The 15,577-nt window shown below is 48.1% G+C and overlaps 1 protein-coding gene across 2 annotated transcripts in view; it reads right to left on the reverse strand.

The window, feature by feature from the left end:
* The window catches only part of vars1 (valyl-tRNA synthetase 1), a 126,185-nt gene extending 114,653 nt beyond the window's left edge, over positions 1 to 11,532 (reverse strand). The window contains exons 1-2 of one of the 2 annotated variants that reach the window (XM_085975023.1): positions 11,427 to 11,532; positions 7,636 to 8,029 (exon numbers count right to left, since the gene is read on the reverse strand). In XM_085975023.1, coding sequence (XP_085831149.1) covers positions 7,636 to 8,029; positions 11,427 to 11,500 — 468 coding nt within the window. In that variant the 5' untranslated portion in view covers positions 11,501 to 11,532. Of the gene's footprint in view, positions 1 to 7,635; positions 8,030 to 11,251; positions 11,353 to 11,426 lie in introns of those variants that run through there. The other variant, XM_085975022.1, reaches the window with a different exon arrangement.
* Positions 11,533 to 15,577: the final 4,045 nt, after the last annotated feature.

Below are 15,577 nucleotides of genomic sequence, written 5' to 3' on the forward strand. Positions count from 1 at the left end.
GAGAGCAGACGGGGCCTCGGTTTAACATCTCATCCGAAAGACGGCACCTCCGACAGTGCCACACTCCCTCAGTACTGCACTACAATGTTAGCCTGGATTTTTGTGTTCAAGTGTCTGGAGTGGGGACTTGAAAGTCATTGGATTAACAAAAAAAACTCAAGGTGCTATTCCGATAAGCCACCTGCTGACTGAGGCCCCACCAGTGGCACGAGCTCTGGGAATCAGTTTTGAAGAAGGGTTCGACCCGAAAAGTCAACTCAAATTTCTGTCCACGGATGTTGCCTGACCTGTTGAGTTTTTCCAGCATTTTCTGTTGTTATTTCGGATTTCCAACATCCGCAGTATTTTGCTATCGTACTAGTGTTTGGTTCACTGCCACACCTCTTCTAGGAATGCCTACCTTGAAGAAGCCATGGTGTGGAGATGCCGGAGTTGGACTGGGGTGGACAAATGTAAGAAGTCACACAACACCAGGTTATAGTCCAACAGCTTTATTTGAAATCACAAGCTTTCGGAGCGCTGCTCCTTCTTCAGGTGAAGTGGAGAAATGCATAAAGACACAGCTTATATAGTCAGAGAATCATGTCAGATGTTTACAGGTAACCTTTCCAACTGCCATTTATCACACCTCGGCAGAGAGATAATCACAGCAGTCAAAGGTGTGAATGGTGTCCAAACAGGTCAGTCAGGGAAACATTACATCAAAGAACAATGAGGTGGGGTCACAAGGGGTCAAATATTGCAGATGCTGGGGTCTGTATGAAAAACAAAAAAAGACAAAAAACATTTTTTTTGGCTGAAAATCACAGCAGGTCCGGCCGCATCTGTGTAGCGAGAACAAGCCAATGTCGACTCGAGTCTGGATGACCCTGCATCAGGTGGGGTTACATGTAGCGTGACATGAACCCAAGATCTCTGTTGAGGCCGTCCTCATGGGTGCGGAACTTGGCTATCAGTTTCTGCTCGATGATTTTGCGTTGTCGTGTGTCTCGAAGGCCGCCTTGGAGAATGCTTACCCGAAGATCGGAGGCTGAATGTCCTTGACTGCTGAAGTGTTCCCCGACTGGGAGGGAACACTCCTGCCTGGTGATTGTTGCGCGGTGTCCGTTCATCCGTTGTCGCAGTGTCTGCATGGTCTCGCCGATGTACCATGCTCCGGGGCATCCTTTCCTGCAACGTATGAGGTAGACAACGTTGGCCGAGTCACGAGAGTATGTACCATGTACCTGGTGGGTGGTGTCCTCACGTGTGATGATGGTACCTGTGTTGATGATCTGGCATGTCTTGCAGAGGTTGCTGTGGCAGGGTTGTGTGGTGTCGTGGTCGCTGTTCTCCTGAAAGCTGGGTAATTTGCTGCGAACGATGGTCTGTTTGAGGTTAGGCGGCTGTTTGAAAGCGAGTAGTGGAGGCGTGGGGATGGCCTTAGCGAGGTGTTCGTCGTCATCGATGACATGTTGAAGGCTGCGAAGAACATGGCGTAGTTTCTCCGCTCCGGGGAAGTACTGGACGACGAAGGGTACTCTGTTGGTTGTGTCCCGTGTTTGTCTTCTGAGGAGGTCTATGCGATTTTTCGCTGTGGCCCGTCGGAACTGTCGATCGACGAGTCGAGCGTCATATCCCGTTCTTACAAGGGCGTCTTTCAATGTCTGTAGGTGTCCATCGCGTTCCTCCTCGTCTGAGCAGATCCTGTGTATTCGCAGGGCTTGTCCATAGGGGATGGCTTCTTTAACGTGGTTAGGGTGGAAGCTGGAGAAGTGAAGCATCATGAGGTTGTCCGTGGGCTTGCGGTAGAGTGAAGTGCTGAGGTGTCCGTCTTTGATGGAGATTCGTGTGTCCAGGAATGAGACTGATTCTGAGGAGTAGTCCATGGTGAGTTTGATGGTGGGATGGAACTTGTTGATGTTATCGTGTAGTCTTTTCAGTGATTCTTCGCCGTGGGTCCATAGGAAGAAAATGTCGTCGATGTATCTGGTGTATAGCGTTGGTTGGAGATCCTGTGCAGCGAAGAAGTCTTGCTCGAACTTGTGCATGAAGATGTTTGCGTATTGGGGTGCAAATTTGGTCCCCATGGCTGTTCCGTGTGTTTGGGTATATAAGCTGTGTCTTTATGCATTTCTCCACTTCACCTGAAGAAGGAGCAGCGCTCCGAAAGCTTGTGATTTCAAATAAAGCTGTTGGACTATAACCTGGTGTTGTGTGACTTCTTACATTTACCTTGAAGAAGTTCTGCTCTTCTCTTCGACGGGATCTCCGTTCGCAGCCCTGCCTCCGATCTAGCTTTTCTTTCCAGTTTTGAAGAAGGGTTCGACCCGAAACGTCAACTCAAATTTCTGTCCACGGATGTTGCCTGACCTGCTGAGTTTTTCCAGCATTTTCTGTTGTTATTCTGGGAAATTATGCCGGTGTAGGTTATCTCTTGATCTTTGGGAATGTGTCAGCTTTTGTGGACCTGTACACTCCTATATTCCTGTAATATTGCAAGTCACTTTTGTGCACCCCATGCTGTAGCATCTAACAGGGCTGCGCTGTACTAAGGAAGGATTTACTTGCCATAGAGGGAGTGCAACGAAGGTTCACGAGATTGATTCCTGGGATGGCGGGACTGTCGTATGAGAAGTGATTTTACTAGGCCTGTATTCTCTTGAATTCAGAAGAATGAGAGGGGATCTCATTGAAGCATACAAAATTATTACAGGGCTTGATAGGGTGGATGCTGGGAGAATGTTTCCCATAGCTGGGGAGTCTAGAACCAGGGGCCACAACCTCAAGATAAAGGGTAGGCCATTCAGGACTGAGATGAGAAGAAATTTCTTCACAGAGGGTGGTGAATCTTTGGAATTCTCTACCCCAGAGCGCTGTGGAGGCTCAGTCATTGGGTATATTCAAAACAGAAGTCGATGGCCCAGTAATTCCTGTCACAACGCGTGAGTAAGGACGGGATACTCACGCGTGTGCCAGGAGGAATTGCCGGTTTTCAGCATGCACAGCGCATGCACTGAAAACCGGCATTTCCTGTCCTCTGACCCAAGGGGTTAAGAGGCTGAACGCATGCGCGGTATCGGGCAGCGCGTGCGACTTGGATTTCCTGTATTTTTACAGATTTGCGCGTGTGTAAAGGCCTCCGGTTTTTACGCATTGAAAAACCACACGTAAGTACTTAGTTTTACAGGTAAGTGGTCTTTTAGTACAATTTAGAAAAAAAATTTCCGCAGGTTTATTATTTTTAAAGAATCTACAGTAAGGTAAGTTTAGTTTTAGACCCTATTTTTTAAAAATTTATTTTTTTCAAAAATTTGATTAATTGTTTAAAATAGTTTTTTAAAGTTATTCATAGTTAATTTAATTATTGGGATGCTTTTTAAAATTTTATTTAAAGTTTAAGTAGTGTTTTGGGGTGCAGTACTTTTCATGAGTTTGACAGTCTTTACTATCAAACTTATGAATGAAGTTTCCCCTCCCCTGATTGGCTGAACAGTGCTCACCTGATCCCAGCCGGCACATCGCACTAACTACGCCGCTGGGTCAGGTTAGCACAGCGCGCCGACATCAGAACCGGGCCACTGACAGGAAATCCACTGCGGGCCAGATTTCAGATGTCAGCGCGCAGGGTGAGCGCACATCGGGGGCTTGCACGCGCGGCAAGCCCCTGACAGGAATTACTGGGCCGATAGATTTCTGACTAGTAAGGGCATCAAGGGATATGGCGATAGGGCCGGTGAATGGAGTTGAGGCAGAAGATCAGCCATGATCTCATTGAATGGCGGAGCAGGCTCGAAGGGCCGAATAGAAACATAGAAGATAGGAGCAGGAGTAGGCCATTCGGCCCTTCGAGCCTGCTCCGCCATTCAATGAGATCGTGGCTGATCATCCAAATTCAGTACCCTGTCCCTGCCTTCTCCCCATATCCCTTTAGCCTCAAGAAACATATCCAACTCTTCCTTGAATATATTTAATGAACTGGCCTCCACCGCCCTCTGTGGCAGAGAATTCCACAGGTTCACCACTCTCTGGGTGAAGAAATTCCTCCTCATTTCTGTCCTAAATGGCTTACCCCTTATCCTTAGACTATGACCCCTGGTTCTGGACTCCCCGGCCATCAGAAACATCCTTCCTGCATCTAGTCTGTCCAGACCTGACAGAATTTTATAGGTTTCGATGAGATCCCCTCTCAATCTTCTAAACTCCAGTGAGTATAAGCCCAATCGACACAATCTCTCCTCGTACGTCATTCCTGCCATCCCAGGTATCAGCCTGGTGAATCTTCGCTGCACTCCCTCCATGGCAAGAACGTCCTTCCTCAGGTAAGGTGACCAAAACTGCACACAATACTCAAGGTGTGGTCTCACCAAGGCCCTGTACAACTGCAGCAAGACATCTTTGTTCTTGTACTCGAACCCTCTTGCTATGAAGGCCAACATACCATTTGCCTTCTTAACCGCCTGCTGCACCTGCATGCTTACCTTCAGCGACTGGTGCACAATAACACCCAGGTCTCTTTGCACTTCCCCTTCTCCCAATCTATTGTCATTCAAATAATAATCTGCCTTCCTGTTTTTGCCACCAAAGTGGATAACCTCACATTTATCCACATTATAGTGCATTTCCCATGTATCTGCCCAATCACCCAACCTGTCCAAATCGTTCTGGAGTTTCATGACCTCCTCCTCACAACTTACCCTCCCACCCAGCTTTGTGTCATCTGCAAATTTGGAGATATTACATCCAATTCCCTCGTCCAGATCATTAATATATATTGTGAACAGCTGGGGTCCTAGGACCGATCCTTGCGGTACCCCACTAGTCACTGCCTGCCACTCGGAAAATGACCCGTTTATTCCAACTTTTTGCTTTCTGTCCGCCAACCAGTTCTCTAGCCAAGTCAATACCTTGCCCCAATCCCATGTGCCTTAATTTTGCACGCTAATCTCTTATGCGGGACCTTATCGAAAGCCTTCTGAAAGTCCAAATACACCACATCCACTGGTTCTCCCTCATCTATTTTACCAGTTACATCCTCAAAAAATTCCAGTAGATTAGTCAAGCATGATTTACCTTTTGTAAATCCATGTTGACATTGTCCAATCCTGTCATTGCTTTCCAAGTGCTCTGCTATTACATCTTTTATAATAGACTCTAGCATTTTCCCCACTACCGATGTCAGGCTTACCGGTCTATAATTCCCTGCTTTTTCTCTACCACCTTTTTTGAATAGTGGGGTAACATTAGCTACCCTCCAATCCATGGGTACTGTTCCAGAGTCTATCGAGTTCTGGAAGATGACCAGCAATGCATCTACTATCTCTAGGGCCACTTCTTTAAGTACCCTGGGGATTTATCGGCCTTCAGTCCCATCAATTTTCCTAACACCATTTCCCTACAGATACTGATTTCTTTCAGTTCCTCCCTCTCATTAGACCCTATGTTCCCCGGCACCTCTGAGAGGTTATTTGTGTCCTCCTTTGTGAAGACAGAACCAAAGTATGTATTCCCACTCCTGCTCCTATTTCTTATGTTCTTATGTAAAGCTATTCAGTCACTAATAGCACACAACAACAACTTGTATTTATATAGCACCTTTAACGTAGTAAAACATCCCAAGGCGCTGCACAGGAGTATTTTAAGACAAAAAATTTGACACCAAGCCACATAAGGATAAATTAGGGCAGGTGATCAAAAGCTTGGTCAAAGAGGTAGGTTTTAAGGAGCGTCTTAAAGGAGGAAAGAGAGGTGGAGAGGTTTAGGCAGGGAATTTCAGAGCTTAGGGCCCAGGCAACAGAAGGCACAGCCACCAAAGCTTGAGCGATTAAAATCAGGGATGCTCAAGAGGGCAGAATTTGAGGAGCGCAGATATCTCGGGGGTTGTGGGGCTGAAGGAGATTACAGAGATAGGGAGGGGTGAAGCCATGGAGGGATTTGAAAACAAGGATGAGAATTTTGATATCGAGGCGCTGCTTAACCGGGAGCCAATGCAGGTCAGCGAGCAAAGTGGGGAGATGGGTGAACGGGACTTGGTGCAAGTTAGGACACGGGCAGGCGAGTTTGGGATGGCCTCAAGTTTACATAGGGTGGAATGTGGGAGACCAGCCACGAGTGCGTTGGAATAGTCAAGCCTAGAGGTAACAAATGCAACTTGCATTTATATAGCACCTTTAACGTAGAACTCCCCAAGGTGCTTCACAGGAGCGATTATCAGACAAAAGAAATCGGCACTGAGACACGCAAGGAAATACCGGGACAGGTGACCAATAGTTTGGTCAAAGTGGTAGGTTTTAATCCGCGTCTTAAAAGGAGAGAGCGGTGGAGAGGTTTAGTTAGGGAATTCTAGAGCCTGGGGACTAGGCAGCTGAAGGAACGGCAGCCAATGGTAGGGTGAAGGAAGAGACCAGAGTGGGAGGTACACAGAGTTCTCAGAGGGTTGTAAGTTCCAGAGATAGGGAGGGGCCGAGGCCATGGAAGAATTGGAGCATAACTGCCGCCATGGACTGTTTGGGCCGAATGGCCTGTTTCTGTGCCGTATATCCTGTGTAATCCTATGTGATTTGAATACAAGGATGAGAATTTTAAAATCGAGGCGTTGCCAGACCGGGAGCCAATATAGGTCAGCTAGCACAGGGGGTGATGGGTGAGCAGGACTTAGTACGAGTTAGGATTATGGGTAGCAGAGTGCTGGGTGAGCTCCAGTTTAGTGTCAGCTATGGCTCAGTGGGTAGCACTCTCGCCTCTGAATCAGAAGGTCGTGGGTTCAAGTCCCTGCTCCAGAGACTCTGAGCACAAAAAGCTAGGCTGACACTCCAGTGCACTACTGAAGGAGCACTGCACTGTCAGAGGTGCCGTCTTTCGGATGAGACGTTAAATCGAGGCCCCGTCTGCTCTCTCAGGTGGATGTAAAAGATCCCATGGCACTTGACATGAATCAGTCAGTCATTCATGAAAGACTTATGAAATAATACCGAGCAGCCTACGGGTGGCGCTGTCCAGGGAGAGTATAAATGCACGGGCCCAGCTTGCGCAGGACATTCTTAACAGGAACTAGTGAAGGACACAACTAAACCTCCATGTTGTAAAACAGTTGATTAAAGCTTTGTTTAACGCTTAGACCATGTGCCGAGTAGTTTTCTTACGTCAGCACTATTTCGAAGAAGAGCACGGGGAGTTCTCCCCGGTGTCCTGGGCCAATATTTATCCCTCAACCAACATCACTAAATCAGATGATCCGGTCATTATCACATTGCTGTTTGTGGGAGCTTGCTGTGCGCAAATTGGCTGCCGCGTTTCCCACATTGCAACAGTGACTACACTTCGAAAAGTACTTCATTGGCTGTAAAGCGCTTTGGGACGTCCTGAGATCGCGAAAGGCGCAGCATACATGCAGAAAATGCTGGAAACACTCAGCAGGTCAGGGCAGCATCTGTGGAGAGAGAAACAGAGTTAACGTTTCAGGTTGATGACCCTTCGTCAGATGCTGCCTGGCCTGCTGAGCATTTCCAGCATTTTCTGGTTTTATTTCAGATTTCCAGCATCGGCAGTATGTTATCTAAATGTAAGTCAGTTCTTTCTTTCTTTAGTGGGTTTATGCAAGCTGCATGAAATGCCTGCTCCCGGAAGCCAGTTAAAAGCAGCCAGTGGCCGCCGTACCTGTTTGTTGTGCTTCAGCAAGCCCAGCACCGGGAAAGCCCAGGCGCAGGCCGGCTGCGCCACCTCATTGTCGGCAAAACTCAGCCACTGCTGCACCAGGGCGGCGTCCTTCGCACCGGAGCCCTTCATCCGCTCCGGGGCCAGGTAGTGCGCCACGGCAGTCGCTCCGCAGATGCAAAGCTTGGAGTCGGTTTCTACCGCCGGCAGCCTGGTCGGCGTCAGGCGGCTCTGGGTGTCGCCCGCGGCCGGCCCGCGGATCTCCACCACTTTCAGCTTCGACCTTCCGTACTCCAGCGCAACGAGGACCTTCGCATTCCGGAAGTTGTGAGGGTGAGGAGAGAGGTAGAGTGCAGGCAAGGCCATTCTTGAGTTACTCCGGTGTCGAGCTACAAAGCTGTGGGGGGGAACACAAGCAGGGGATTTTTACATTAAGATTATTCTTTACAACTCTGCAACGATTCCACTGATTGCATTTATACAGCGCCTTTAATGTAGTACAGCGTCCCAAGGTAAGGCAAGGGAATACACAATGAATGGTAGGACCCTAGGAAGGACAGAGGATCAGAGGGACCTTGGTGTGCATGTACATAGATCCCTGAAGGCAGCAGGACAGGTAGATAAGGTGGTTAAAAAGGCATATGGGATACTTATATTCTATGCCACGGCTAATGAAGTCAAGAGCAGGGAGGTTATGATGGAGCATGATGTACAAAGCGCTAGTTAGGCCACAGCTGGAATACTGTGTGCAGTTCTGGTCGCCACACTATAGGAAGGATGTGATTGCATTGGAGAGGGTGCAGAGGAGATTCACCAGGATGTTACCTGGGCTGAAGCGCTTCAGCTATGGGCTGGGGTTATTTTCCTTAGAGCAGAGAATGCTGAGGGGGGACCTGATTGAGGTGTACAAAATTATGAGAGGCATAGATAGGGTAGATAGAAAGGAACTTTTCCCCTTAGTAGAGGGGTCAATAACCAGGGGGCATAGTTTCAAGGTAAGGAGCAGGAGGTTTAGAGGGGATTTGAGGAAAAACGTTTTCACCCAGAGGGTGGTTGGAATCTGGAACTCACTGCCTGAAAGGGTGGTAGAGGCAGGAACCCTCACAACATTCAAGAAGCATTCAGATGAGCTCTTGAAATGCCATAGCATACAAGGCTACGGACCAAGTGCTGTAAAATGGGATTAGAATAGACAGGGCTTGATGGCCGGCGCGGACACGATGGGCCGAAGGGCCTCTTTCTGTGCTGTATAACTCTATGACTCTAAGCTGCTTCTCAGGAGCATAGTCAGACAAAAATTATTGACACCGAGCCGCATTTAAAAAAAGATATGAGGACAGGTGAAAGAGGTAGGTTTTAAGGAGTGTCTTAAAGAGGAAGTAGGAGGGGAATTCCAGAGCTTAGGGCCCAGGCGGCTGAAGGCACGGCCGCCAAAGGTGGGGCGGTAAATAGAACTGGGCCAGAACGTCCCAGGTTTGATCTGTGCAGTGTTAACTGGCACAGCAGCAACAGGAGTGTTGCTCCTGTTGCAAAGTTTGTGTTCGGAGATAGGGGGAGGGAGCAGGAACACAAACAGTCCCACAAGGGGAGAGCAGGAACACAAACAGTCCCACAAGAGGAGAGAGCAGGATCACAAACAGCCCCACAAGGGGAGAGAGCAGGATCACAAACAGTCCCACAAGAGAGAGCAGGATCACAAACAGTCCCACAAGGGGAGAGAGCAGGATCACAAACAGCCCCACAAGGGGAGAGAGCAGGATCACAAACAGTCCCACAAGAGGAGAAAGCAGGAACACAAACAGCCCCACAAGAGGAGAGAGCAGGAACACAAACAGCCCCACAAGGGGAGAGAGCAGGATCACAAACAGTCCCACAAGAGGAGAAAGCAGGATCACAAACAGTCCCACAAGAGGAGAAAGCAGGATCACAAACAGTCCCACAAGGGGAGAGAGCAGGAACACAAACAGCCCCACAAAAGGGGAGAGCAGGATCACAAACAGTCCCACAAGAGAGAGCAGGATCACAAACAGTCCCACAAGAGGAGAAAGCAGGAACACAAACAGCCCCACAAGGGGAGAGAGCAGGATCACAAACAGCCCCACAAGAGGAGAGAGCAGGATCACAAACAGCCCCACAAGAGGAGAGAGCAGGATCACAAACAGCCCCACAAGAGGAGAGAGCAGGATCACAAACAGTCCCACAAGAGACAGCAGGATCACAAACAGTCCCACAAGAGGAGAAAGCAGGAACACAAACAGCCCCACAAGGGGAGAGAGCAGGATCACAAACAGTCCCACAAGAGGAGAGAGCAGGAACACAAACAGTCCCACAAGAGGAGAGAGCAGGATCACAAACAGCCCCACAAGAGGAGAGAGCAGGATCACAAACAGCCCCACAAGAGGAGAGAGCAGGATCACAAACAGCCCCACAAGAGGAGAGAGCAGGATCACAAACAGTCCCACAAGGGGAGAGAGCAGGATCACAAACAGTCCCACAAGAGAGAGCAGGATCACAAACAGCCCCACAAGGGGAGAGAGCAGGATCACAAACAGTCCCACAAGGGGAGAGAGCAGGATCACAAACAGCCCCACAAGGGGAGAGCAGGATCACAAACAGTCCCACAAGAGGAAAGAGCAGGATCACAAACAGCCCCACAAGGGGAGAGAGCAGGATCACAAACAGTCCCACAAGGGGAGAGAGCAGGATCACAAACAGCCCCACAAGGGGAGAGAGCAGGATCACAAACAGTCCCACAAGGGGAGAGAGCAGGATCACAAACAGTCCCACAAGGGGAGAGAGCAGGATCACAAACAGTCCCACAAGGGGAGAGAGCAGGATCACAAACAGTCCCACAAGGGGAGAGAGCAGGATCACAAACAGTCCCACAAGGGGAGAGAGCAGGATCACAAACAGTCCCACAAGGGGAGAGAGCAGGATCACAAACAGCCCCACAAGAGGAGAGAGCAGGAACACAAACAGCCCCACAAGAGGTAGCACCTTCAGGAGTGAAAGTGAAACATAAAAGAGTATACACGCTCCTTATAAAGTTCACTTACTAAACACCTAAAATAACAAGTAGCCCGAGATCAGAAACAAACAAAAAAACGACAATGACAAGAGAGTTTGGAATCCCGCAACCTAATAATCTTCAAAACATTGCCGCTGAAAGCTAATCAGCCTCTGCTGCTGTGTTGCAGCCGGTTGCATCAGCTGTTCGGCCCACAGGGAGGGAGCTCTAGCGAGATGCACCGAGGGGAGGAACAATTGCATGGCAACCCCCGCCGAATAAACCGTGAGATGACGGGGACGGGCTGGAAAGGTCGGTTAGATCCCTTGTGTGTGTCGGGTCCGAATGAAGAGGCGCCCTGATCAGACAGAGCTCGGCTGAGGTTGGAATGGAACGCGGCGACACAGCCCGAGGTTGGAATGGAACGCGGCGACACAGCCCGAGGTTCGAATGGAACGCGGCGACACAGCCCGAGGTTCGAATGGAACGCGGCGACACAGCCCGAGGTTGGAATGGAACGCGGCGACACAGCCCGAGGTTCGAATGGAACGCGGCGACACAGCCCGAGGTTCGAATGGAACGCGGCCCTGTTCCAAGGCAGCACTCACTCACCGGCTCCGCACTGACACCCGCGTGTTCGAAGCCGAACCAGGACCCCGCGGCTGGGACTGCCCACCTCCCCTTCCTGGTGACCCAGGTCCCACAAGCATCTCAAAACATTTTGCATACTATAATAAAAAGTCAATGCTATCTATTTTGAGAGGGGGGGGGGAGGAGAAGTGCAAACCTTGTGCTAATTATTGTTGCAGTAAAAGAGGAATCGTTCCTTTCAATTCTCGCCCGGCACCGAAAAGGACGCATAAATAGACGTCTGGAATGCGCATGCGAATTTCTGTTGCGCGCCAGTGGCACCTTGTGGTTAGAAGAGCTGGAGGCGGTTTGTAACGAGTTCTAAATGCCAGCATTTTTTGGCCTCTGGTTCGAATAAATAGAAACTGAAAGACTATTATTAGCATTATTATTAGTGTACAATTTCCTCTTACATGCACTTTGAATGTCTTGCCTGTTAGAACATAAGAAATAGGGGCAGGAGTCGGCCATTCGGCCCTTCGAGCCTGCTCTGCCATTCAATGAGATCATGGCTGATCGTCTGCCTCAACTCCATTCACTGGCCCTATCGCCATATCCCTTGATGCCCTTACTGGTCAGAAATCTATCGACTTCTGTTTTGAATATACCCAATGACTGAGCCTCTACTGCCCTCGGGTAGAGAATTCCAAAGATTCATCACCGTCTGTGAAGAAATTTATTCTCATTTCAGACCTGAATGGCCTACCCTTTATCTTGAGGCTGTGGCCCCTGGTTCGATACTCCCCAGCCAAGGGAAACATTCTCCCAGCATCCACCCTATCAAGCCCTGTAATAATTTTGTATGCTTCAATGAGATCCCCTCTCATTCTTCTGAATTCCAGAGAATACAGGCCTAATTTACTCAATCTCTTCTCATACGACAGTCCCGCCATCCCAGGAATCAATCTCGTGAGCCTTCGTTGCACTCCCTCTATGGTAAGAATAATCCTTCCTTAGGTAAGGAGAACAAAATTGTACACATTACTCCAGGTGTGGTCTCACCAAGGCCCTATATAATTGGAGTAAGACTTCTTTACTCCTGCACTCAAATCCTCTTGTAATGAAGGCCAGCATACCATTAGAAACTTTTACAATCCATTTTTATATTTTTTGCTAGTTTGTGCTCATATTCCATTTTCCCTTTATCAATTTCTTGGTCCCCCTTTGCTGATTTCTAAAAAATCCCAATCCTCAGGCTGACCGCTTTTTCTGGCAACTTTATAAGCTTCCTCCTTTGACTTAATAGTAGCTTTAATTTCTTTTGTTAGCCATGGTTGGATCACTTTTCCTTTTCGGTTTTTATGCCCTAGAGGAATATATGTTTGTTGCAAATGATGCATTATTTCCTTGAATGTTACACAGAAACATAGATACATAGAAGATAGGAGCAGGAGTAGGCCATTTGGCCCCTCGAGCCTGCTCTGCTATTTAATGAGCTCATGGCTGATCATCCAAATTCAGTACCCTGTCCCTGCTTTCTCCCCATATCCCTTGATCCCTTTAGCCTTAAGAAATATATCTAACTCCTTCTTGAATAGATTTAATGAATTGGCCTCAACTGCCTTCTGTGGTAGAGAATACCACAGGTTCACCACTCTCTGGTTGAAGAAATTCCTCCTCATCTCTGTCCTAAATGACTTACCCCTTATCCTTCGACTGTGACCCTGGTTCTGGACTCCCCGACCATCGGGAACATCCTTCCTGCAGCTAGTCTGTCTAGTCCTGTTAGAATTTTATAAGTTTCAATGAGATCCCCTCTCATTCTTCTAAACTCTTGTGAATATAAGCCCAATCGACCCAATTCTCTTCATATGTCATTCCTGCCATCCCAGGTATCAGTCTGGTGAATCTTCGCTGCACTTCCTCCATGGCAAGAACATCCTTCCTCAGATAAGGTGACCAAAACTGCACACAATACTCAAGGTGTGGTCTCACCAAGGCCCTCTACAATTGCAGCAAGACATCCTTGCTCCTGTACTCGAATCCTCTCGCTACGAAGGCCAACATACCATTTGCCTTCTTAACTGCCAGCTGCACCTGCATGCTTACCTTCAGCGACTGGTGCACAAGGACACCCAGGTCTCATTGCACTTCCCCTTTTCCCAATCTATTGCCGTTCAGATAATAATCTGCCTTCCTGTTTTTGCCACCAAAGTGGATAACCTCGCATTTATCCACATTATACTGCATCTGCCATGCATCTGCCCAATCACCCAACCTGTCCAAATCATACTGGAGTTTCTCGGCATCCTCCTCACAGCACACACGCCCACCCAGCTTTGTGTCATCTGCAAACTTGGAGATGTTACATCTAGTTCCCTCGTCTAGATCATTAATATATATTGTGAATAGCTGGGGTCCAAGGACCGATCCCTGCGGTACCCCACTAGTCACTGTTAGCCATTTTATGTCCACCTTCATACTTTTAGTGTAGTCTCCCAATCTACCATGGCCAACTTGTCCCTCATACCCTTGTAGTTTCCTCTGTTTAGATTGAAGACCTTAGTTTCAGATTGGACTACATCACTCTCAAACTTAATATAAAATTCAATCATACTATGGTCACTTGTCCCTAAAGGCCCCTTTACCACAAGATTATTGATTAGCCCTTTCTCATATTTCTGAATAGGAAAACAAGGAACACCACCCATTTCAGAAATAGAAAGAATCGTAGAATCAGGAACGACACCATTTTCAGAAATGTGCCGACTTTCCAGATATCAGTCATAAAATTAACTTTTAATCATTTTGAACCCGTGTCCCCTTGTTCTAGTCCTGCAATTGAATTAACAGTAATATTGCAGGTTTACTTTTTTTATTCTCATAACTATTGTACATAAGATCACCTCCCAGACATCTCCTTTTTAGTCTTAAAAGCCCAGGTTTCTCCAAGCTTTCCACGTAACTCGGACCCCCTGAAACCAGGGATCCGCCTCAAGGTTCACTTCTGCGCTGGAATGTCTCCCTTGTGTTCTGGGGACCAGAAGTGGACACGAGTATGCAAGATGCGATCTGACTGGCACATTACAAAGTTTGACCTTTGCCTCCTCTGACTGCTTTGTCTATGCGTTTCAACATTCTTATAGGCTTTGTCTGCTTCCTGTATGTGTTACAGGTAGATATTTAATTTCAGTACCCTTAACTTAATCGAGATCAAGTAAGTAGTCAGGAAACTACACTGTCAACTAAGTTACCTAATTACAAATGTAATTACATTTAATTAAATAAATCACGGTCATATAGTGCAGGCGGTGTGCTGCAACTGCAGCATGTGGGAGTTTGTGGAGAGCATTGTGATCCCAGACAACCACATTTGCGGTAAGTGCCTGCATCTTCAGGAACTTCAGCTCAGAGTTTTTGAGCTGGAGTCTGAGGTGCAGACATTGCGGGGCATCAGGGATGTGGAGAGTTACCTGGACACGTTGATCCAGGAGGCAGTCACACCCCTTAGGATAGGTAGTGGTACAGATCTGGTTAGTGGTCAGGGACAGGAGGGTGTGACTGCAACTCAGGCAAGTAAGGGGATCCCAGGTGCAGTGCTGGAGGAGCCTCAGCCTTTGCCCTTGTCCAACAGGCATGAGGTTCTTGCTGCCTGTGTGGATGAGGGAAAAGCGTGTAGGATGGATGAGCAGGCTGACCATGGCACCATGATGCAGGAGGCCATTCAAGTGGGGGGGAGTGAAAGGGAATGTAGTTGTGGTAGGGGACAGTATAGTCAGGGGGATAGATACTGTTCTCTGCAGCTGCGACCGACAGTTGCGAAGGTTGTGTTGCCTGCCCGGTGTTAGGGTTAAAAACATCTCCTTGTGGCTATGAAGAACTTGGAGTGGGAGGGGGAGGATCCAGTTGTCATGGTTTATGATGGAACCAACGACATAGGTAGAACTAGGAATGAGGTTCTGCTGAAGGAGTTTAAGAAGCTAGGATCCAAATTAAAAAGCAGAACCTCAAAGGTAATAATCTCTGGATTGTTACCTGAGCCATGCGCAAATTGGCATAGGGACAAACAGATTAGAGTTTTAAATGCGTGGCTCAAAGTGTGTGGGAGGAAGCGGTTTCAGTTCATGGGGCACTGGCACCAGGACTGGGGAAAGAGGGAGCTGTTCTTTTAGAATGGGCTCCACTTAAACTGGGCTGGATCCAGTGCCCTGCCGAACTGAATAACTAGGGCAGTAGACAGGGCTTTAAACTAATGAAGGGGGGGGGGGGCAGGAAAATTCAGGAAAGATTAATTTTAAAAGCAACGAGAGAAATGTCAAGGCTCTAGACCAGAGTAGAGTTTTTTGGGTAAAAATAAGCAGAGTGGGT

Source organism: Somniosus microcephalus, unplaced genomic scaffold (assembly GCF_052327205.1).
Source record: "Somniosus microcephalus isolate GS21.2 unplaced genomic scaffold, FLI_Smic_1.0 unresolved_chr1, whole genome shotgun sequence".
In the NCBI taxonomy this organism is placed as follows: Eukaryota; Metazoa; Chordata; class Chondrichthyes; order Squaliformes; family Somniosidae; genus Somniosus; species Somniosus microcephalus.